At 38.8% G+C, this 23,481-nt stretch overlaps 1 protein-coding gene across 2 annotated transcripts in view; it reads right to left on the reverse strand.

Moving 5' to 3' along the window:
• Window positions 1-254: 254 nt before the first annotated feature.
• The window catches only part of pvrl2l (PVR cell adhesion molecule related 2 like), a 297,229-nt gene continuing 274,002 nt past the window's right edge, over window positions 255-23,481 (reverse strand). Inside the window, exons 7-10 of one of the 2 annotated variants that reach the window (XM_044334965.1) lie at window positions 7,778-7,904; window positions 3,073-3,130; window positions 1,405-1,500; window positions 255-997 (exon numbers count right to left, since the gene is read on the reverse strand). In XM_044334965.1, coding sequence (XP_044190900.1) covers window positions 791-997; window positions 1,405-1,500; window positions 3,073-3,130; window positions 7,778-7,904 — 488 coding nt within the window. In that variant the 3' untranslated portion in view covers window positions 255-790. Of the gene's footprint in view, window positions 998-1,404; window positions 1,501-3,072; window positions 3,131-7,777; window positions 7,908-23,481 lie in introns of both variants that reach the window. The other variant, XM_044334964.1, reaches the window with a different exon arrangement.

Consider the following 23,481-nt stretch of genomic DNA (forward strand, 5'->3'; position numbering starts at 1 on the left):
GAAAAAGATGTTTCAATCACTTTCCACGGCTGTAAACAGAAGACCCCAGGACTGGCAGACTCACGTGTAACAATAACTTTGTGATGGGGATGTTGTACTGTATGTTCATGGCACAAAATGTTGCATATAAGATTTCTTACTGAATCCATTGAAGAAGCTGTTTGTTGTCTTGCTGTTTTTTTTGGTGGATATTTAGATTTACAAGCATCACACACGCAGTGTGCTGTGTGTTATTTAAAGTTATTTAGTGTTAATTGTTCCAGTTCACCTACATTGCAACACCTCTCAACCATGTAATTAACACATTGTAAAAGCCCACCTCATCATACGCAATGCACATATGACTTCACTGGCTATCAGGCTTTGCAGATATCATAGGTGTGTGCATCTCAAACTTTGCTCTTAAAACTTTGATATTTTGTATTTTATTTTTGTTTTTCTTCACCAGATATTTGGAATGTAATGCTGATGATAAACAAAAGCTTGTCACCCTTATTAACATGCCTGCTCCTCAATAGTTCCACTTGAAAATTAAAACACCGCTAAAACAGTTTTCATTGGGATATGTGGAAACCTAAAACTCCTAAATGTGCCCGGTAAAGAAAAATAAAATCAAATGCAAAACATCATGGTGCGCAGCTTAAAACTGTTTAAATTTTTCAAAAAGATGAATGTACAATACAATGTTTTTCTCTAATGTGGCAACAAGTGTGCTCGCCTTTGCTTTTCATGCAAATTTAGGTGACCTGGAACTTGCCCATATGCCTGCGATGATCTGCGGTTGCTGTGGCTACACATACATGGCGGGAGATACAAAGCTCTCGCCGCGAGAGATGTTGGCAGCCGGTGGCTCGTGACTGGATGATTCCATGTCGTTGCCGTGGTGACCATCAGTGGCATGTTCTTTGAGCTCATTGATGTTGCCGTATTTGGCCGAGTCATCCAGGACTGGCTGGGCGCCGCCATTCAGGGCTCCAGTGGTCTCGTCATCCAGGTTCTGCGAGGGCGAAGAGGTGTGTTTAATATAGCGTGTCATGGCGAATACACATATTGCAATACATCTAATTAGACAAATCAGATCAGATGAAGACTGCTGAGGTTCTCTCCCCTCACATGCCAGCATCAAATCTGCTGTACATACCCAAGGGATTATAAGATATTACATTTTTTTAACAATAAGACAGTTTGACACATTTTTATAATTAAATACAGCTTAATATTAATAACATTTGATTGATTGGTACACAGTAAAAACACCATGACGTCTCTGCAACACAGTGTGTGGCTGTCCAAACAGATATGGAACCAGCTGTGACTGAATGTGGCTCATGTGTCAGTGAGCAAAACATGCTTATGTATGTATGTGTGTGTGTGTGTGTGTGTGTGTGGGTGTGTGATAGTTACCGTGACAGGCTCTCTCCCGGTGGGCTCGTAGTAAACCTCTCCTGGACTGAGAGGTGCTGTCTCTGTGGCTGTGGGAGGCTCTGATGGCTTGTTCAGCTACATGCACAGAAACCACATGAGCATAGAGAAAAGAATATAAAACAGGAAACAACACAATAAGAGCACAGTCAAGTGGAGGAGAGAAGTGAAGACCTTGGAATAATGTATAAAAGGAAGTTAATATTAACAAGATAATAGAGCTGCAGAGTTGAGACAGACTAAAAGCGAGTCTGTGTAACCTGAAATAACACACTCTTCAATTTATAAGCAATAAAACACACATTTCAATACTCTTTTAACACTACAGCCTTACTTTGTCTGGTATGACCAGTTGCTAGAGTGGTGACTAATGTAAGTAAATACTAGCAAACATAAGCTAACTGTGTAACTGACAATAATGAACTGCTCTTCTCTATTTACGCCTCTGTTACATTTCATTTTAACATGTCAGAAAAGCAGCTGACCAATCAGAATCTTGACAAATGAAGACGAATTCAACGTGCGATACCACTTGTGGCCTCGGTTGCCACAAGTGAGAAAGTGACACAGTCTCGCTTTGAACGAGACCTAGGGTTTAGTACTACTTATTTTCACAGCTCAGGTCATTGACTCTATCAGACATGATTACACTGTACTCATCAAAGTAATTGCTGACATGTGAGAATTTAATCACACCTCTAAAAATAGATCAGACGGGCCGAGAGAGAGGTTGGTGTGAGCGGTCAGACAATTAAACATGATGTAAACAAACTGCTTAGTTAGACAAATTTATTTCAAAGAGAAAACAAAGACAAACAGTGAAATGAATGCCCTTAACATCCTCAGTTCACAGGTTTTTTGTTTTTTTTACATATTCACATTCAAGTTTTTCCTCCAAATAAAGTGGTAGCTAATCTGACTAAATTGTCAGCTTATTTAAAAACAACAACAACAAACTTGAACTTGACTGCTGTGAGAAAATGACAGCAAAAACATTGTTTTGATCTAGTAAAACAACAAACAAATAAGATTTGTTTTCCATACTGCTTTAGTATATTCGATTATGAAGTCCAGGCATTGAAAGGACTTTAAAAGAAAAATGTTCAAATGCTTGTTCAAAGACTTGTGACTCGGCCTGGACTTGCCCTCACAGACTTGAGGTTTGGTTTGGATTTAAAAATAACACTACAGAGATAATTCTTTATTTCTGTCACATTGCTCTGACAGGGTTTTCAAAGACACACTGTCTAATAAACTTTCACTGTTGAACCCTGTGAACTTCCATTTCAGCCCTGGCATTTATAGCCATTTAGACATCTTTTATACATCTAATCAACATAAAATTGCAGAGTTTTAGTCTCATTACCTAATATGGTACAAGCACAACAAAATGTTATAGAATGATGGAATAAAATAAGTGAAGAGAGGAGGAGGAGGAAGAGGAGGACGACGAGAGGAGCACTCTAATGGAGCTCTTTACAAACCAAGCTAATTATTTCGACACACATAAGCCAACTCAGATCTCCAATCAATAGCCATTAGCTCCATTATGACTGCCCAAATGGACTGAGTGTGTGTATTTTGCGTGTGCGTGTGGAATATAATTGCAGTGACAATAAAGATTGATTTGAAGCCATGTCGACCACTCACCATCTCTGTCGAGCTGCCTGCCTTCACTGGGGGAGGGGGCTTGTGCTTGGGTGGGCCCCTGATTGGACGAAAGACAAGAGATAATGCGGTATTGATCGCTGCTATGTTAGGACGTCAGATTTCTTTGTATTAAATAGAAAAACAAGTCAGGCAACTGAGAGTGCACAGAATTAAAAATAAAGTCTTGAAATATTGGGCTCTCGAGATGTCCTATTGTGTTGTAATTCAATCCAGATTATATTCTACACATACAAGCATACAGCAATAAGGGAGATTTCTAAAATGCTGTTTACATTTGACTTCCAGTTGTCAAATGAAGGTGGAGTAGGTCTTCACCAGTTCCTCATTATCTGTTTCATAGCTGCAATTCTAAGTTTCATGTATAGGTATCTGTTTATTTCTAATGTGAGATCAGATGGTGATGTACCTACAATAATACACTTTGGTTCAAGTGCTTGTTTAATTTGGAAAATGTTCATGATAGAAGTTATAAATAGTTGCCAGAACGTTATTAGTAATGGGCAGAAAAAGAACACATGCAAGTGATTTGCATTTTTTTCGCCACAGCTTCTCCAACAGTCTGGTTTAATGGATATTGTAAATTTCGATTGTATTTTTGGCCTGATGAAGAATCTTGTGTATATTTTCCACGAGTACTCCCTCTAATACGTAGAATTTGTTGTTTTATGTATTGCTTCATACATGTTTTTCCAGTCTTCCTGATTGTATCTTGTGTTTCAATATTATCCAATATATTAAGAGTATTATTGGTGTCCATATTTTAGTTTTTAAAAAAATCATAAATCTTGTTGAGGGGTGCTGCTCTTGGTTGCCTTCTCATTTTTGAAAATTGTTGATATAGTTTTTAAGTTGTAAATGTTTATAAAAAATTGACTGGGCTAAATCGAATCAAATCTATTTGATATAGCTTTGAAAGAATTAAAAGCATTCTTGATTAGTATTTGGAATATATTTGCAGTTCTTTTGTTGACCAATCTTTTAACACATTATCCATTTTGTTTGGTTTAAAATGAGATTTGTTGTTTATTTCATGTTTTTGACAATTTGTTTCCAATTATATATAGTGTTATTGGTCCATTTGTTTTGCCCTTTCAATTGTGCAATAATCCTTCTTATCTATAAAGGGTAATGTCTTTATTAAAAGTGGAGCCTGATCTGTTTCTATCATAAACCACTTAGCTTTTTACTGTCAGTAGTCCATTTCATTATGATACTTATTTGAAAATAATAAGTCTGGGAGTGATAATCCATGTTGTTTAGATTTTATTGATGTTTTCCTTTTGTCATTCCAGATAAAATTAATTATCATTTCATTCCATCTGTTAAAACTTTGTGGAGGAATTTTTTAATTGAAATAGGAAGAGGAACTGTATCCACTCTACTAAAAATAAAATCAGGTATTGTTTTCCACCTGGTTAGATCTTGTTTAATTTTTTTCTCTAGATTCTGATAATTAACCTCATAGATTTTGCTTAAATCATTATAAATTATTATTCCTTGTAGTTTGGTTCCACTTAAATCTGAGGTTTTCTTTAGAGTCATCTGTAAGTTGTTTACTTACACATAGACTCACATTTACTGTCATTAACATTAGAAGTGAGAGTTCAGGAGAGGTAAAATATAGAATGACATCGTCTGCATATAATGCTAATTTATTACATTCCTGGCCTATAGTTCGCCTCTTTATTTTATCTTGCTGTCGCTTCAGCATACACAGAGCGAAGATCAGTGCAGACGGTAGGTCCCCTTGTCTGGTCCCCTTATATATATCAAAGTGTCTTGATAGAGTACCATTGACTCTCACTTGAGCGACTGGCTTTTTACACATTCATTTTAACCATGAAACAAATGTAGGGTGAAAAACAAATGCTTTTACTATTGTGAAAATATATGGCCACAAGACTCCTCTCCTGTGAACTTGAACTTACTGTCCACTGAGTTTTACTGAAAAAAACTTTTACTATTCATTTTACTGTTCAGTTTTACTAAAGTTTAAACAGTATTGCAAATTTTCCATGCAGTTAATCTGTCCCGAAGAGTTAGAACAAAACATGTTATAGACAAAGATGTGCAATATAATCATAAACATAAAGTCAACAGTATACTTGGCTTCCTGCTATGCTACCTTAGCATAGTTGATTTTTTTTATCCATGCATATCTTATTGAATGGGTAGTCTGTGTTGATCAGGACAAAAGACATAGAGACACAGATGGACTACCTTGAAAGTAAGTTCAGACAAAATAATATCCACATGTGCAACATCCCAGAGAAAACAGAGGGTAACTACATGATAAGCTAGAATTGACGGAGGATTTTAATATTCTCTGGACACACCGTACCTACAGAGAAAATACAGAACAAACCAGAACTGAACTATGATAAGAAGAAAAGAAAATACCACAGACGGCATGGGCAAAGAAAGTGACTCTGAATGGAATGAGGATCTTGTTCAATCATGACTTTACAACAAAAGTGAAACAACAGAGAGTCATGTACAAACCGACGAGAGACCAGCTGAGGAAGAAAAAATATTAAATCATATGTCATCACCCCAGCAAAGCTGAAAATCTTTTATGGCGATAGATCTTCAAAAACGTATGACAACCCAGAGACAGCATCTAAGGCTCTAAAAGAACTGGATATCACATGCGACAGATCGAGTCATCAAACAAGTCCACAAAAGGAGGATGGATGGAATATACAACGTGGACAGAGGAGAGGGGGAGCAGAGTGCATGCAGGCCCAGGTGACACAGAGAAAAGACTGAATGTAGAGATACGTGAACGACACATTTATTTAGAATGGACTGAAACATGAACAGTATACAGCTGTACAGATAATGGGATAACCTAGTCCACATTGGGTAAATGGAAAAATAACCTCTCTCTGCTTTTTGTTGATGTTGTAGTTGTTTGTTGTTTTTTTTGTCCGTTTGTTTTATTTATTCTAAATTAACTAACCCCTGTGGAAGCCTTTTAGTTTTGCTTATGCTCATATAAAGATTAGGATGATGGTGGAGCAAATATAATTTAGAGGGACAGTGAAAGTTTATAGGAAAGGGAAGAAAGGAGTTTGCTTTCTAAAGGAGTTTCTCTTTATTTTAATTTTTTTTTCTAAAGACTACGTGTTCGCATGTCTAACAAAGATCAGCTGGATTTTTGAGAACTAGACTTTAATTACATTAAAAAAAAAACAATTTCTGGCTTCTACAGGGCAGGAAAGCCTCAATAAAACTTGACATCTCATGAAGTTTTTATGATTAACATCTTAGCGAACAACTCTCACATCAAGCAGATCTGATGCATTATTAGCATTCATCTGAAGTTTCTGACTATGCACCTGATGAATGTAAGGTCTTCTTTCAGCTCTGGTTTGGTCTGCACCACTCTTAAGAAAAATCTCTCTTATTTAGCTGCTATGTGTTTGACTCCACCAGCTACGGTGGGTTTATTCGAGCTTGTTTGCTGGAAATGTTGATGCCCACATGGGGTTGAGAGAACAGTTCAGGCAATGTTTGCAATACAGTAACATGAGGCTGTAAAACCAAAACAAGCCCAAAAAGGGTTAAAAAATTCAGTAGAGCTGCTGAATTGGATGTTCTCTGAGTCAGCTGATTCAATGTTAATAACAAAAATATTGATTACTGCTGGTTTAAGATCTGTCAGCTTACCTTTAAACTACAATCATTTCAAGACAAGTCTGTAAATTCATTTATTTAAGCCCATTTTTAGACAAGACATTTACGATTTATTTTTTCAATCATATAAAGTTTATGCACGTATTTCTCATATCTCATATTTGCCGGCATCTCACCGCCTTGAAAATCTCTTTCAGCCCGATGATTTTTCCCCTCACTGCTCAGTTTTGTGCTTAGAAAGATCCCTAATATCTCTCTCACTGTAGCTCATACAATATAAAGTACTGTATCCTGGGTGTGAATCCTACAACGTGGGCTTCAATTGGAACCAGTTGTGCTGGAAACAAATCATGGATTGAGGCTTTAAGGAATGTAATTTTCCAGTAATTTGAGTTCAAAACAGAGCTCTGCGGTCATGCTTATTTTTATGAAATTTTATGAGACTGGCTCACTAATCGTTCTATTGCAACAGATACAGTTCATATATCTCATGACCCTGACCTTTGCAATCCTTATTTCTGGCTGCTTGTACTGTATTTTGGCAATCTTCATAAATTCCACATCAACCTACTTTAGTGACTGCATAAAAGAGTGTCAGCAACATAAACGGGTCTAATTAACCTCTCTGACTCAGCAAGTAGTTGCAAGACTTGGCTAAACTTCCCCACCGCAGGAAACAATGAATGTACTGTATATTTATTAAATTGTATACCCCGTTGTTCTACAGGAAGCCTCAGTGGGGAAAATCACCTCTTAAAACTGGTATTAAAAGCAGGGAAGGTTTTAATAAATTCCTATGTACAGAAACAACACAGATGAGGAATTGCATGCAGTGAATGGGGAGCAGAGGACTGGGAGTAAAATCTCCAGTCGGCCTCACACTATAAACTTCAGGTCAGGATTTGTCTCCGAGCTATCTCTGGTGGGTCCCCTCATCACAAGTCATATGTTTTAATGAGCCTTAGTTCCAGAGGGGGGAGATTCATTTTGCTCAGGAGGTTAAACACACAACGAGATAGATGCAGAATTGCTAATGAAGACTTACTCTCCGTCCTCCTGGCGTTTGCGGATGAAGAAGATGATGCCGATGATGATGCCGATAAAGGCGAGGGCACCGAGAATACCGCCGATAACAGCACCGGTTGGTGGGCCTGGGGTGATCTGTTGCCTCTCTTCTTTAGTGGGAGACACAGAGAAGCAGAAGAGAGAGCAAGGGAGAGAAAAGAGAGACGAGTTTATTATCAATTAATTTAAATGACATGTGACTGCCTCTGGCACTTTAATGTTGCTCATTTGCAGTATTTGTATTTTTTATGTGTTTTGCTGCTGAGGTCTATGTGAGAGAATAGTCTGTGGTTGTGTGAGTCAGCAGTATTTCATTATTAACTGTAGCTGAGAGAAAAACAGTTTGATTTTAATGATTTTAACATAAAATGAACCATCACAAGAGGACATGTCATGAGTTGGCAAGTCGAGTTTCTATTCATTGTCAACACTGTACACATTATTGTGGTGTGACATTGAGGTCGCAGCCACCTAAATACAAAGAAATTCAATATGATTTCTTTTAAAATGAAAGCAGCTCAGAGCTTTTACGTCATATGCTAACACTCATTGATGCCATAAATCTTTGCAATGCAGCTTCACATCAGCTGAGTCTTACACTGACCTCGACATCTCCCTTCAATTAAGAGCCTGTTTATGATTTCCGGAGGCCGGCAGGGCATCTAAATTGACAGTAAAAGCCTCTCATTACAGTAGGGCTTTTATTTAAAAGAAAAAAAAAAGGCTGACAGCAGCTTCACACTGTACACAACAACCGCTGTAGATGCACCATCATTGACAATAACAGAGACTTTGGTAGAAACAACAAAGAGAGAGTTGAATGGTTTTCACATGTTGTATTGTCCTTTCATATTTAATCTGTGCCACTGAAGTAAGAGCACTCCACTTCATTGACACAGAGATGATAAAAGGATAATTACCCCTATGATTTCCACTCATTTAGCCTCACTACATACATTTAGCTGATGTTTGTATGAGTATTTACCTTAAAATGAAGCCAGTTTTGCTGCTGCTGCAAGAAAAAAAACTGTACTGCAATGGCTCTACAGTAGTTTATATCCTACCTTAAATTACAGCCCTTGAGACATGTTGAAATGCTATTGTACTCGTTTAAAGACATATTTGTGCCAATAAAAAATGTACTTTCTTTTCTTCACTCTCTAAAAGAAGTCTGCATTCTTTACTCTCTGCTCTCAGGCCAAGGATCCATTAGCCTTTAATGGCAATAAGAGCAAACACCTCAGTGTTGAAAAGCCAAATGCAGGTGGTGAAAAATAAATCTCCAGATTCACTATGACAACTATAAAGAGAGACTTTGCATATATAATTTGGAACTGAGAAATGCAAGGCGGTCCTTCTTCTCTGACATCATTGCCAAAAACAATAATAATGCATGGGCCTTGTTTGCTACTGTTGACAGGCTAACTAACCCTCCTTTGTCAGTAGCCTCTGAACCTCTATCCACCAAGGCCTGCAATGAATTTGCCTCCTTCTTCACAGACAAAATTCAAGAAAACTAGACAAGCAGTCAGTGCTTCCATATTAGGAACAGTATATGTTACCCATGTATCCACTTAAAATCAATTCAAATACCATGACACAATTTTATCTGATCAACCACAAAAACCTGGAGGACATTATACAACATCTGAAATCGTCCTCCTGCTGCCTTGATATTCTGCCAACAGGCTTTTCCAAAAATGTTTCAAATTGCATGGCCTCAGATCTTCTACAAATTGTAAACATGTCTCTTCTCTCAGGTGTCTACCCACAGGCCCTGAAAACTGCCATCACTGTCATCAAGCCACTCTTAGAGAATAAGAATCTAGACACATCACTAATGGACAGTTATAGGCCCATATCAAACCTCCCGTTTCTAAGTAAAACCATTGAAAAAGCTGTTTTTCAACAGCTGAACAACTCTGTGGCACTAAACAACTGTTCTGATGTCTTCCAGTCAGGATTTTGACCACACCACAGCACTAAGACAGCTATTGTTAAGGTCTTCAATGACATCCACTTTAACACAGACAGAAGCAGAATTTCAGTCTTAGTATTACTGGATCTCAGCGCTGGATTTGACACAGTTGACCACTACATATTACTACACAGACCGGAAAACTGGGTGGGACTTTCTGGCACAGTACTGAACTGGTTTGAATCCTACGTAAAGGACAGGGACTACTTTGTGTCTATAGGTAATTACAAATCTGAGTGGAAAAAAATGACCTGTGGAGTTCCCCAAGGCTCCATTCTGGGGCCTCTTCTGTTCAACATCTACATGTTTCCATTGGCTCAGATTGTGGAAAACTACAAAATATGTTACCATATTTATGCAAATTCTGCAGCCAGAAATCTTGGTGTAGTCATGGACTCAGACCTGAATTTCAACAGCCACATTAAGACAATTACAAAGTCAGCCTACTATCACCTTAAGAATATATCAAGGATTAAAGGACTTATGTCTCAGCAGAATTTGGAAAAACTTCTCCATGCATTTATCTTCAGTAGACTCAACTACTGTAATGGCGTCTTCATAGGTCTCCCTAAAAAAATCTATCAGATAGCTGCAGCTGATTCAGAACGTTGCTGCTCGAGTCCTCATTAAGACCAAGAAAGTGGATCATATCACTCCAGTTCACAGATCTTTACACTGGCTTCCTGTCTGTCAAAGAATTGGCTTTAAAATACTGCTGTGGGTTTATAAAGTACTACATTGTTTAAGGCCAAAATACATTTCTGATCTGCTACGCTATGAGCCATCCAGACCTCTCAGGTCATCTGGGCAGATCTGCTTTCTGTCCCCAGAGTCAAAACTAAACATGGAGCAGCAGCGTTCAGTTTTTATGCTCCATATATCTGGAACAAACTCCCAGAAAACTGCAGGTCTGATGCAACTCTCAGTTCTTTTAAATCAAGGCTGAAGACTTTTCTGTTTGCAGCTGCCTTTTATTAAATTAAATAATTATTTATTTCTTACACCACACGGTAACTCTTATTCTTGTATTGTATACCTGTCTTATTCTATTTTAGCTTGTTTTCTATTCTCTTGGCTCTTTAATGACTGTTTCTGGTTGTATTTGGGCTTGTGGTGTGTTTCTTTTGCACTTCGTCTCAATGCTTTTAATGTTTCATGTAAAGCACTTTGAATTGCCTTGTTGCTGAAGTGTGCTATATAAATAAACTTGCCTTGCCCTCACTTTTTCAAAACTGTTCACACAGCTCTCTTTACCAAAATGCAGCTCTGCACAACAGTTAATCTTACATCCAAAACACACTATTGCAACCAAAAAACTTCATCAATATTTCAGGATCATCTCTTGTACCAGAACACTGACAATGTTTGACTCCCAACAAGAAAACTTTGTCAGTCATCACAGAATTACCTAAAAAGCACAAACTACATTATGATATGTATCACTCTTGTCTTTGAAGTACCTTATTTATTTATTTTACATAAACCAGGATTCCATAACACCACCACCAACAAAAGAATGACACTTCTTTATTGCATTTCTATTTATTTTTAGATGTAGATGTAGCAGGATGCTGCAAATTGCAGCCTAATTTGCAGTAATTTTATGTTACATGACAATAGTATGTAAACATATGCAAAATGGACTGTTTGAGTTATGAGTTTTGTTAAACAAACAAACATCCATTGCATTGGTGGTAGCATAAGTTCCAGAGGCCAATATCTCAAGAGTCGGGCAAATAAAAATGAAACTATGTGCATGGATGATACCACTAGGGATAAGTGAGAACAATTTTGTGATTATGTGAGCTGACCCTTTAAAAAGAAACCTCCTGATAAGCAAGAAGGAGAGAAATTTATGATAGATCCATAAGTGTAAAATTGAGTCAGATCACATTAAGACTAGATGCAGTTACTCCTGCTCGCCAGCAGGTGGCATTCTGTTCCAAGCTTACTTGGGATAGATAGATAGATAGATAGATAGATAGTTAGATAGATAGATAGATAGATAGATAGATAGATAGATAGATAGATAGATAGAGGTCAGCTTTGCATATTCATGTCTGGGTAAATCCACTGGTAAAGGACTGGCTGCTCTGTGTGTGTGTGTGTGTGTGTGTGTGTGTGTGAGAGAGAGAGAGAGAGAGTTTAGTTACCATGTCTGCCACAACGGTCACAGACAGAAGAGGGAGCAAGTCTCAATTATGCATGATCACAAACACACACAGCGGCGAGGAGGGTGGGAGAGAATGAAGAGTGAAAGGGTGAAAACAAAGGAGAGACAGAGGGGAAAGAAAAAGAAAAAAAAAACAAAGGATGGAGTTGGGAAGAGAGGTTGGAGAGAAGGATGAGGCGGGGAAGAGAGAGGGAAGGAGGTGAGATGAAGGTTAGGAGGTGTGGAGAGAAGACAGGAGGAATACACAATGATGGCAAGAGAGAGACAGATGGAGGGAGAGAGGCAGAGAATGACACCAGCCTTTCCTCACAGCTGGAAATGCACACACACACACACACACACACACACACACACACACACACACACACACAAAGGAAGTGTATTATAGCAATCCCTTCCTCTCTCTTCGTATGTGTGTGTTGAAAGCTCATTAGATGCGTGCCACGCTGTTATCAAAGTTTACACTGGCAATGTTTGGCATTGATATTCGTGGTCGTTAACAAACTGCCTTTTTAATAAACAATGAGTCGTGGTGCTGCATGAAAAATGCCACACAGGCGACCTAGGAAGGGTTGCGGGGAGGAGGAGGAGGAGGAGGGCAGAATTTGGGGCAGGAACAAGTATCTGATTGGTCAGAGAATGGAGGTGAAATGTAGGGTGAGAAGGGAAGAGGAAGAAGTAAGATCCTCTGACTGTAGATGTAAAAATGTTTTTTAATAATCTCTCTGAGAGCACACTGACACCTCTCTCATTACATCTATGAACAGATAGAAAGCATCAGACACAATCTTGCTCAAACACAGCTGTTCTTCCAACTGCAGGCAAACCAAAGGTGTTCAATAGCACATTGCAACAGTGTGTTTCCATCCACCTGTTTGAATTTAGGCTGGAAAACATCACAATAGAAACACCAGAAATTTGAAAAAACAAGTAATAGTAAAAAAAATGCAATATGTGAAAAGAATAATTCAAAAAAATGAATAAATAATATATCACAGGGCCAGTAGCTACTTTTTTTGTTTAATTTTTGACAGCCATCCACCCTCACATGGCTTCCCTACGTGAGGGTGGATGGCCCAAGAAATAATAAAGAATTAAAGGCAGACTGAATTCCAGACGCTACATATGGACAGAAGAGAGCGATCCATTTACATAAATAAGTAAGATTATTAATAAGAAAACTATCGAAGGCAAACAAGCCCGAGCTGTTATCAGTCTACAAACACAGGGTCAGAATATAAAGAGCAGAACGACTTTGAAATCTGCTTTCAGGATTTCATCTGGTTGTTTTGTTGGATTTAAAAAGGGCTCAAGAATTTGAGAGGGCTCTTATCAACAGATTCTGGTTAACAGGTTTCAACAGGCCACAGCCTTATGGGACACACTGGAATATAGCCCCTGATGGTACTTAAAAGGCGGGATTTAACAGGATGAAGCCTCACTTTCAAGTCAAATCCAATAGAGTTTACTCTTTTTTCAGTTGCAGTTTGTATGGGAGGGGTACAAAATCTGCTTAAATGTGTGTGCAAGTCAGGTTGATCTCTCATACGGGAATATAGAAACATTTTTGTCACTTTATCAAGAAACTGATGATGGCCATGATCGCTTGATCTCAACTTATTCTAGACTTCCACACAAATCTATTAAATCTATCTACATATCATCCTTTTGCTATTTTCTGTCATGCATATACTGTTATAATGTCGGATGTCTATTTTAAACATAGTCACAGTTCCAAAACTTGAGGTGAACATATGTAAAAATGCCTCCTTCAGGTCAAAAGTCGGGGCTTCAGCCTGCTCTGAATGTTCTGTTTGTAATTTTACCTCTATTTCCCAATCTAACTGACATCAGATAGTTTTTGCATGCCTACAAACAGCCGTCTGTCCGTGGTCTTTGTTGCTCAGGTTGTTCACGTCGTCAACTCGCATATTTTGGATCAAAATCAGGCTCCAGCAAGCACATATGTATTTGAGAAGTTTAGATTTTGAGTAAAGAACAAGAACAAGAAGCGAAATCTGACCACTACTGTTTGTTTACGTAGCCTCCAGAGGTGGCGGAAGTCTGCAGCATAAAGGACCGGTATAATATAAATCAGGAGTTTTTTGAACTGTAAATCATGCAAAAATATTCCAGTGGAGCCCCAGAAGGAAAGCTGTTGAATCTTAACTCACTGACTAATTATTGCTAAAATCTGCTGCATCCCTTTAGTGGTTTTGCCATTAATGAACTTCAATACAACAATGTCATGCCAGGTGGGAAGCTTTGATGAAATGTTGTTACCAATGTTAACCTAATCTTACAAAACTAGACCAGAATCCCAGGAATTACATCTGTATTTAATGATTCTGCACCAATGGCAACATTCTTCGGCAATGCAGGAAGTAGTGTGTGCTTTATGTCCACAGGTAGATGGCCACGTAGGGAATCTGATTTTCATGCTGGAGTCCTGCAGTTGATGTTTGTCTTGTCATTAACTGTAACAAAGATCTTTCCCTGAGCTTAACCATATCGTAATTGCCATGTGCAGATGTTGTAGCGAGAATATAAAAAGCGTAGCATCGGATGCTTTGAAAATCATCCAAAACTGACACTCTTGTTTGGCGATGAGATTGTCCAGAAGGCTGTGGTGCTCTTTTAGTTATGTTCTCTTGATATGCTCTTTAGAATTTATTTGCAGAGCTGTAGTTGATTGAAATCCACAAACTTTCCCACTTTTGCTAATGTTTTGGAGATTTGCTTAGAAGTTCTGCCACATCTGGATGGAAAATACCTTGAATGACATACTGTAGCTTCTAGCCTCAGCTCAGACTCTGGTTTAAGTGCCATGGGAGAGGAAGCAGAACAACCAAGAATCATCTATCCATGAGCTGCAGTAGTGACCAGTTGATCCCTGTTTGTTGCAACAAAATCTTCCATGTTGCAGGTTGCATTAGTGATGAGTCAACACACGTGCTGACACTTCCTGTCTGTCCGACACATCTGCTCGATGCATCCTCACCTCTCTCATTCACACATGCAGGTATAACTGCCATACACATCTTCACCTCTGAGAGCTACATTTTTCACTTTCGTTCATGCTCCATCTATTAAATTCCATCTTTATCTAACATGCAGCTCGATTTCCTTGTCAGCAAGTCTGTGCTGGTTCCTGCTGGAGTTGTAGAATATTTATATGAATTATCAAACATTTATACTGTTAAATCAATAGCCTGGGCTTCGTACTGTAGCACTGCTTTTTAGATCCAAAAAATGAGTGGTTGGGAATTTGCAGGCGTACACAGGCGCACTACAGCAGACCTTCACTCCTGCTTAGCTTGATCCATTTCTGTCCATTTCTCACTCTATCACCTGGTAGAAAAACACCCAAATCTGCAGATATAACGCTATTATCTAAGTGACACTGAAGTGGTGAGAAATTGCTACTGTATCGCATGCAATTTAAATGAAATTGAAACAACAATTCATGTCTAAAGCGCTCCATTGGTCTCTCATATCAAATGCTCCAGTGTGTGGGCTGTGTTAGCCATCACAGAAACACACTGTGCCCAAGGCCTGCACTTAACTATCTCCCCCTGATACACAACATGGATAAAAACACACATTTGGTAAAAAAAAAATAAATAAATAAAAGAAGAAAAAAAACTACCGCTCACAGACACCGATACTCAGATTCATGCACCGGAACAAAACAAGTACTAAAAAATCTCTGATGTTCAGGAATTCAAGCTCGATGTTATTACTCCCATGTCGATCGTTATAATTTCACATCACATGACATGGATTGGGAAGCATTAACCTTGAAGAATTGGAAGAACAGACGACACACATGAGACCAAACACGGCAATCTAAATGGATGTTCTTCGTGATTTATGTGACTCGTTTGTCTTCGTTTTACTAGAATAAGGAGACAGATGTGTGACACTCATTTCCTGTATTTGAATGATGCGGCTTTTCGTTTTGGATCATATGAACTCTATGAAAAAGGTGGATTTGTTTGATGGGTATCATGCACTTAGAGGCACCAGGCAGTAGACCAGCATCTGGGAAGATTAATGGCAGATATCTATAGATTCCAGTTGTTACATCCAGAGATAATTATATAACCACTTTACAGTATGATCTACTGTAAATTGATACCTAAAGTATCAATATTACCAGCAATAACTCTTGTTTTGAGTAGTGATACTAGCGTTAATAAGAATGAAACAAAAACATTTACCAGTTTCATTAGATTATGTTTCAGGCACATAAACACTCTTCTTAAAGATAGGTTCATAATCTCTCAAGTCTGTCTGAAAACAACAGTCAGGAGTCCAAATGAACATTGACACATGTTTTTCATGCTGTAATCATTCCCCCTTCTCATACTGGACATGATGAGATCCCCTCATAATGAGATTTTCCTTGCAAAAAATGTATTCAAAAGTTTATTTGAAGTTAATATGAGACTTCAGTAAATCAAGTCTTTCAAAGTTACTGTCTTTTTAGTGCAAAATTCCCTCTTTTTGTTACGATCCTTCCACTGCAGCTGAAAAGGAAAACACTGTCTGTCGAGACACAAAGAGGGAATTTTTTACTAAAAAGACTGTAACTCTGGAAGATATCCATATATTTGACTAACTCAGATGACTGAAGCTTCATATTATCTTCAGATAAACTTTTAAACATGCACTTTGTCTTCTACTACCATCTACTACTGGTCAGTATGAACAAGAGGAATGATTACAGCGAGGAAAACCTGTGTCAACGTTCATAGAAGCACCTGACTTAAAACTGTGAACATATCCTTTGATGCGTGTGTTCTCTGCTCTACTTCTCTGCTGCTGTCGAGTGCAGCAATCACCTTCAGTTCAAAGAACTGACACAATAAACATTTAATAAACATTTTTCATTAAAAAACGGACTCGTGTTTTAACATGCGAGTGGTTAAATCATTCACAGAGAACGGTAAAAATTCGACACTATTTGCCAAATCACTCAGTGGTAAAATGTATTCAGAAAAAGCCTCTATTAATGATGCACTCCGTTCAAATCATAACACACTGCTCTCCCCCCACATAATAATACATTAGCTGCTTGTAATGATCAAAAGTAGCTGTATCAACATCAGTGATTCTGGCCCTGGTATTACTTGGTGTCAGATCTAAACCTAATTTTGCGGTATTATTTACAGCTAATCGTCTGCCATGTGAAAAGGGTAAATGTCTCGCACCTTTAATAAGCACTATGTTTTCTATGCTTACAACAAATCTACACACATCTGTTAAAGGAATCTCAACTCCACTTTTTTAATACTTTAAACTCATACTTTTGTAGATCTCCAGTTTGTGAATCTCACAAGAATGTAGAGAACCAGATAAATCATTTAGAAAATGGCAAGGACACAGTGGACCGATGAAATATCAATGCAAGAACTAAAGACTGAGCCTGGTGCTGTTGTTCACTTAATCAATCAATCAACGAGTTGAGTGCCATTTGAGAGGAAGGAAAAACTCACAGCTGACTGAACGGCTGCCTCTGACTTTTTTTTCTCTGAAACTCCGTGAGCTTAAGTAGAAGAAGCTTTTGCTAGAATACCTGAAATGTAACATGACATGAGACTACGAGGCAATACGGCAGGATATGAATGAATGTTGCCATCAGATCCAGCAACTGAAATTTGCTGGTACACACACACACACACACAAAACACTACCTCAGCTTGAGGCTGAAGCCAATACCTTTAAGTGCAATGCCACCGATGGCCACTAGATGCTGACTCAAGTAAAACTCTGGCTCCAATTGACTCCCATTCAAAAAAGCATCAACTTCTCTTTAGAAATACTGAGTCAGTCATTTTTTTCTATAAGGTCTATAACGTCTTAATCGGTAAATTCAGGCCTTCTAATAAGTTTGCTGGTGGTCATTTTGGAAATTGAAAGCATTAAAGGCACTCTTTATTTGGAAGGTCCTGGCTTAACCAATTGGTGATGTCACACCTCGCTACGTCCGCCTTTATATAAGGTCTGCCATTCTGCCTAAGTTCTCCTCTGGAAACGCCATAGTCACGTACAGTTAGTCAATTCATCAATAGCCACTTCAGTGTTGGAAGGAAGGTAGGAAGCAGGAGGGAAGACAAGAGGAGCTGAGAGTCAGTGGGAATGGAAACAAAAGAAAAATAAAGGGATGAGAGGAAAAAAGGAAGGAAGGCAGGTGATTTAAGAGAGCGACGGAGCAGGTTTGAGAATGTATGGATAAGGAGAGATAATAGAGTGAAGGTGGCAGGGATGGAGGAATAAGGAGGAGAGGGTGATAGGAGTGTTAGTGGCCTGCGGAAAGGAGGAGGAGATTTTAAAGGTCTAAACAGTCCCGAGGGGGACCATGAGTGACACTGGAACAACAACCGCCTCTCTTCCTCTTGCTCACAATCCTTCTTTCACCTCCTCTCTTTCTCTTTCCTGATGTGTTTTTTTTTAAACTTCCATTATTCTCCTTCGCTGTGTTTTAACCGCTTCCTCTCTCTTTTCCCTCAGCCTCGTCCCTCAGTCCGTCATCAGACTGCTTCATCCGTACTTCTATAGCCTCCATTTAAGCCACTCTCCCTCAATCACTTCGTCCCATCCCCCCCGAGCGACATTAGTGTGCCCTCTCGCATTTACAGACTCTGAAATTACTGCAATCTGTGAGCAATTATGATGAATAAAAAAAAAGGAATGATTATAATCTTAGAGGCTAAAAGCTTCTTTATTCCTTTCAGCAAGGCACTTCAGAAAAGAGGTAGGGAAGAGAAAGAGAAAAGGTGAGTGGGAGAAAAACCAGAATGAGAGAGCTCTATGAAGATCAGTGTAATTGAATAGTGTGTCACACACTAAAGCTGATTTTATGTAAAATTACATCTGTTTTACATTGCAAAACCTCTCCATTGTGAAGAAATCGTGCCCCCCTGCAGTGCAAATCTTAGTTTCAAAGGTTAAAGATGCAATCTACGCTACAGTCTCAGTCAACAAACACGATGAATTGACCAAAATTGTCGAGCATTTTGTCAGAGGCCCTATTATTTATTTTTTCAATCCATTTTAGAGGATGTATTTTCACTTTTTTAAAAGTCTTAAAGTCAACAATTGCTGATTTCCGTGCCAGCAAATGCAGCTGTCTCTTTCCATACGCCCCTTCACTTACATCACAAAAAAATTTGGCTGTGGAGGTTGTACATTTGGCACCGAAAAAAGAAAATAGAAATTAGTCGTTTTGGTTCCTGCCAAAAAATACGGCTCGATTCGACAGGCGTTGTTGGTTGTGATTCAAAATTATATGTATTTGGGTTTAAAAAGCAATTTAATATTCCCTGAAAATTTTATTTTTGCTGATCTCCAGTGCTTTAACTTCTCACTTAGCTACAGTTCTTTACAGGTGAACTCTCAGGTGTGACACCGTGACATCACTGTTGGGTGTGGTTACAGGTGCAACAGAGCGACAGATAGTTGCACTAATTTCGAGCATGAAAGGCAACACCCCTCTTGAAACAAGGGAATCGGCAACAAGTGCTATTAACACCCTGCTGGCAGCTGGTTTTTTAGAAACAAAAGAAAGGCTGAAAATAAGAAATAAAGGCTCCAAAAGAGAACAATGTAACCTTTTGTTCTGTTAATTGAAATCCTGTAGCTTCAGAGTTTTTTTTTTTCTCTCTCTCTCTATCCCTCGTGATGTGTTCGACATGATCTTTTAAAGAAAATATCCACCGTAAACCGCTTTATCACAGTGTGGAACAGCTACAGGGTGGCTTGAGGGTCCAATTTTTTGTTTGGTGCTGAACTTTTTCCTCTTTCTGTGGAGAAAAGGCGAAATGTGGAGGACGTGAAGTTGCATCGAGCACAGCCACAAAGGGGTTTTATAACAGAAACAGTTTTAATGATCTAAAAACATCAATGGTAAATGTCAGGAATTTGGTATCAGTCCCTTAGTAAAGCTGCATTGATCGACCAGCAGACAAACTCTCCAGGGCTGATTGAGGATACTCTGTGTAACTGTGTACGAGTACTTGCAAGAGAGGGTTGGATTTTCCTTCTATTGTTTGAGGAGCAATTTTAAAACAAAAGAAAATGATGGCGAAGGAAGGATGACGATCAGAAATGATTTGCCAATTGAGGACGCATTGGATGATGACTTGGCTGACGAGAACAATTGGGACAGCAGAAGAATCATAAATAATTTCGAGGCAGCTCCATCACTGTGCACTCAGTGTAATTAGCTTTCCGAGACTAGACAAGAGCCATCCAACCCACACGGCTTTTCAGTTACAGTACATGACGGTTTCGGCAGCCTGCGGAGAAACAAAAGCACACGCAAAAAAAAAAAAAACACACACGTGTGCCTACATGAGTCCCCTAATAAGGAGGCAGGTCAGATGGGATCTTTAAAATCTCATTGCACAGCGCACAGCTCACACACATACATACACAGAAGCCGCACAGTGTGACCTTTTTGAATAAATCTGCCTATCAGTGCTGTCTGTGTTTGTGTGACAGATATCTTTGGATACGCAACACTTCACAACCTTATCTGAATCCAGAGATCCCCTTTCATTTTCTGACAGCTCTCTGTGTGAGCGTTTTTCTGTCCTTTCTGCCCATATGCCTCTGCCCACTTAACAGATTACAGGACACACATATGCACACTAACACACACACACACACACACACACACACACACACACACACTCTTATACACATGCAGACACATTCTGTTGCTTGCTTCCTCAAATAACATTGAGGGTAGAGGGAGTGGGTGGGTGGAGGGAGGGTGGGTGGAGGGGGGGGGGTGGCATTGCTCTCTAAATGATCCAGAGCAAATGAGTTTATCTCAGAGACAGACAGCCCCCAAACCATTCAGGATCAAACTAGGTCATACTCAGAGAGAGAGAGAGAGAGAGAGAGAGAGAAAGAGAGAGACAGATTGAAGGGGAAAAGAGGGAGAAAACAAAACTAGGAGAAAGAAAATGCTGATGCAGAGAAGAAGAAGAAGAAGAAGAAGAAGAAGAGAAAAGGACTCCGGCTGAATTTATCTCCTCTTTTCAATCTCCTTTCCTCCTCCGTCCCCCCTGCCTTCCTTCTCTTCTCTTTGTGTAAACATACTGAAGCTGACATTTTGAGTTGTCCCCTCTCTTAAAAGAGCTGTCACCCAGCTAGTCAAATGACATAAAATCACTAAGAGGACGGGAGGAGAAGAGTAAAGCAAGGTGCATCAAAGGAGGTATTTTCAGCAGGACGCGAGACGTGAGGATGTGCTCAGTCTGGAGTGGAAAATCTGCTGTTTAAACCAACAACAGAGTGAATTGTTTCTTTGTGGTGGCACTTTAGTAGGTTAATGGGATTAGGCCACAGTGTGAGAACACTACAGTATCAAAACTTTGCTGTGCGTGTGTTGGGAATAACAGATTTAAAGTCTTACTGTAAGTGCATATGACTTACAGTGTAGAGTCTTGCAAGGGAGTCCCAAGGCAACAGTGAGCCATGGGCCCCTTGTGCTCCTCCAATCCCAGTGCACTTAGAATAAACATGGCATCTTAATTAGATTTTATCAAGAGACCAACCAGTACCCCTCTGGTGCAATACTACCTGGCCCAGGTTTGCGGTATGTTAATTAAAAGCAGAATCGTTTGGGAATATGTACAGTGTCAAGTAAAATAATAAAGGTCTGACTAGAATTGTTACACAGCTGTACTTTAGTCGCTCTGCAAAGAAAGGCTTCAAAGATTAATGTCAAGATCTTTTTGAGTGTAGAAAGTGTTCGGTTTTTGTGCACAAGTTGTAGGGAAAGACTGTGATCCCAAGAGAAATGACAGCATCAGTCATTTCAGCAAACGTCCCAAATGACATGTTTACATTCAAATAAAAAAAAAGACCTCTGGCAGCTGAAGGAATTATGACAAAGGAAGAAATATTTTGACAAGGGAGACTGCTATACGCTACCTGTTTCCTCCTGACAGTCAACATTTATTTGAACCATGACAATGGATTGTTCCCAAACCTTAACTAAGTGGTTATCTAACCCCAAACTGTAATCTTTCCTTGACCCAAATCAAAGTTTTTATGTGCCTAAACCAAACCAAACAGATCAGAAAACGGTTTCATTTTTGCAACTGTGATAAATGTTTTTGGACGACACTGACAAATGATGTTGCACTGCTGATAGGAGCTTGTTGGGTTCTTATCATTTCAATTTCTTTTGTTTTGAAGCGTAACATATTCCCAAACAAATTTGCAATTAATCAAATTGTCACAAACCAAATGACACAATGATTGTGGCTTTTATTTAAGGCCCCTCAGAGTCTCAGGCCCTGGGCCAGTTCTGACATGTTTTAACTAAATTCCCATCAGTCCAATAGATCCCATTTCATAGTACACTGTCTAGAATTGCACCTTCCTGCTTATGTTGGTAATGTGCGGTGTAACATATCAAAGCAAGGTAGCAAAAAAACAAACCAATAATCTTTGCAAAAATGTTTTTTCAGCTATAGTCTGTTTGCTATAATTGCTCATTTGGCATCAGAAGAAGGAAGAAGCACCACTGCAGCTGACAGTTGTTTCTTTGTTTGATCCTCATGTTTTAGTTGAGTGTGACATTTTTGTGTATATTTGGTTACTTTTGTAATTCAATTAACTTCAAAGTATCCCTGTGGGTCTGACATTCGGTATGAAACATATTAAAGATGACTCCATTCTATCCAAAGTCCCTTTCTCTATATTTTATCCACGATTCCTGCATCATACCCTTCTCCTTACTTATTTTTTAATCTGTAAATAAGTTGAAAGAGCTGCAGTAGCTTATGTCAATAACACCCTAAAGTAAGTTTTAATAGACTGTAGAAGAGAGATGGGCAGTATTGATGGAAAGTTACAAAGGTAACAAGCTGCATGTATTTAAAGAAATGAGATTTAGAGATATTGAATTTCAATCTTAGCTGTTGAAAAGATGCATGATTATTATTATCATCATCAACCGACTCGTCCACGCTCGGCCAGGTATTGAATGATTAATCTATTGCAGAGGGTTTAAACGTGTTAAAAGTTACTTATTTTCACTCCTCAATAAAACTGGTCAACATTTTCAATTTTATTATGGATTCCTATGACTTGTACCCACTTTGTTCATGTTCAGAAGCAGGTTTTTCACAGACAGCACCTATTGTGCCTCGGGCTGTCTGATGAGGGGAGTTCTAGCCTCTGACTTTTCATCCTTTTCTCTCCCTGATGTCCCAAGGATGTTTTTACTTTGTTTTTTACTTTGAGCTCAGACGGAGTCCGGCACTCTTGCTGTTCTGAGCCTGTAAAACCCACTGAGACGCTGTATCTGATACTGGGCTTATAAACTTGAAAAACAGAGTAAAAATCAGATTTTTTTAAAAATGAATAATACAAAAAGACTTTAAAAATACGATTTAAAGTGCAAACTCTTCTTGTTTAATTACTTTATTTTGGATGACCTTACTTTATATAATCCAGAAGCACTTTTTTAAAAAATAAAATGTGCTGAAAACATCTTCTTGTAGCA

The sequence above is a fragment of the Thunnus albacares genome, chromosome 19, assembly GCF_914725855.1.
Source record: "Thunnus albacares chromosome 19, fThuAlb1.1, whole genome shotgun sequence".
NCBI lineage: Eukaryota > Metazoa > Chordata > Actinopteri > Scombriformes > Scombridae > Thunnus > Thunnus albacares.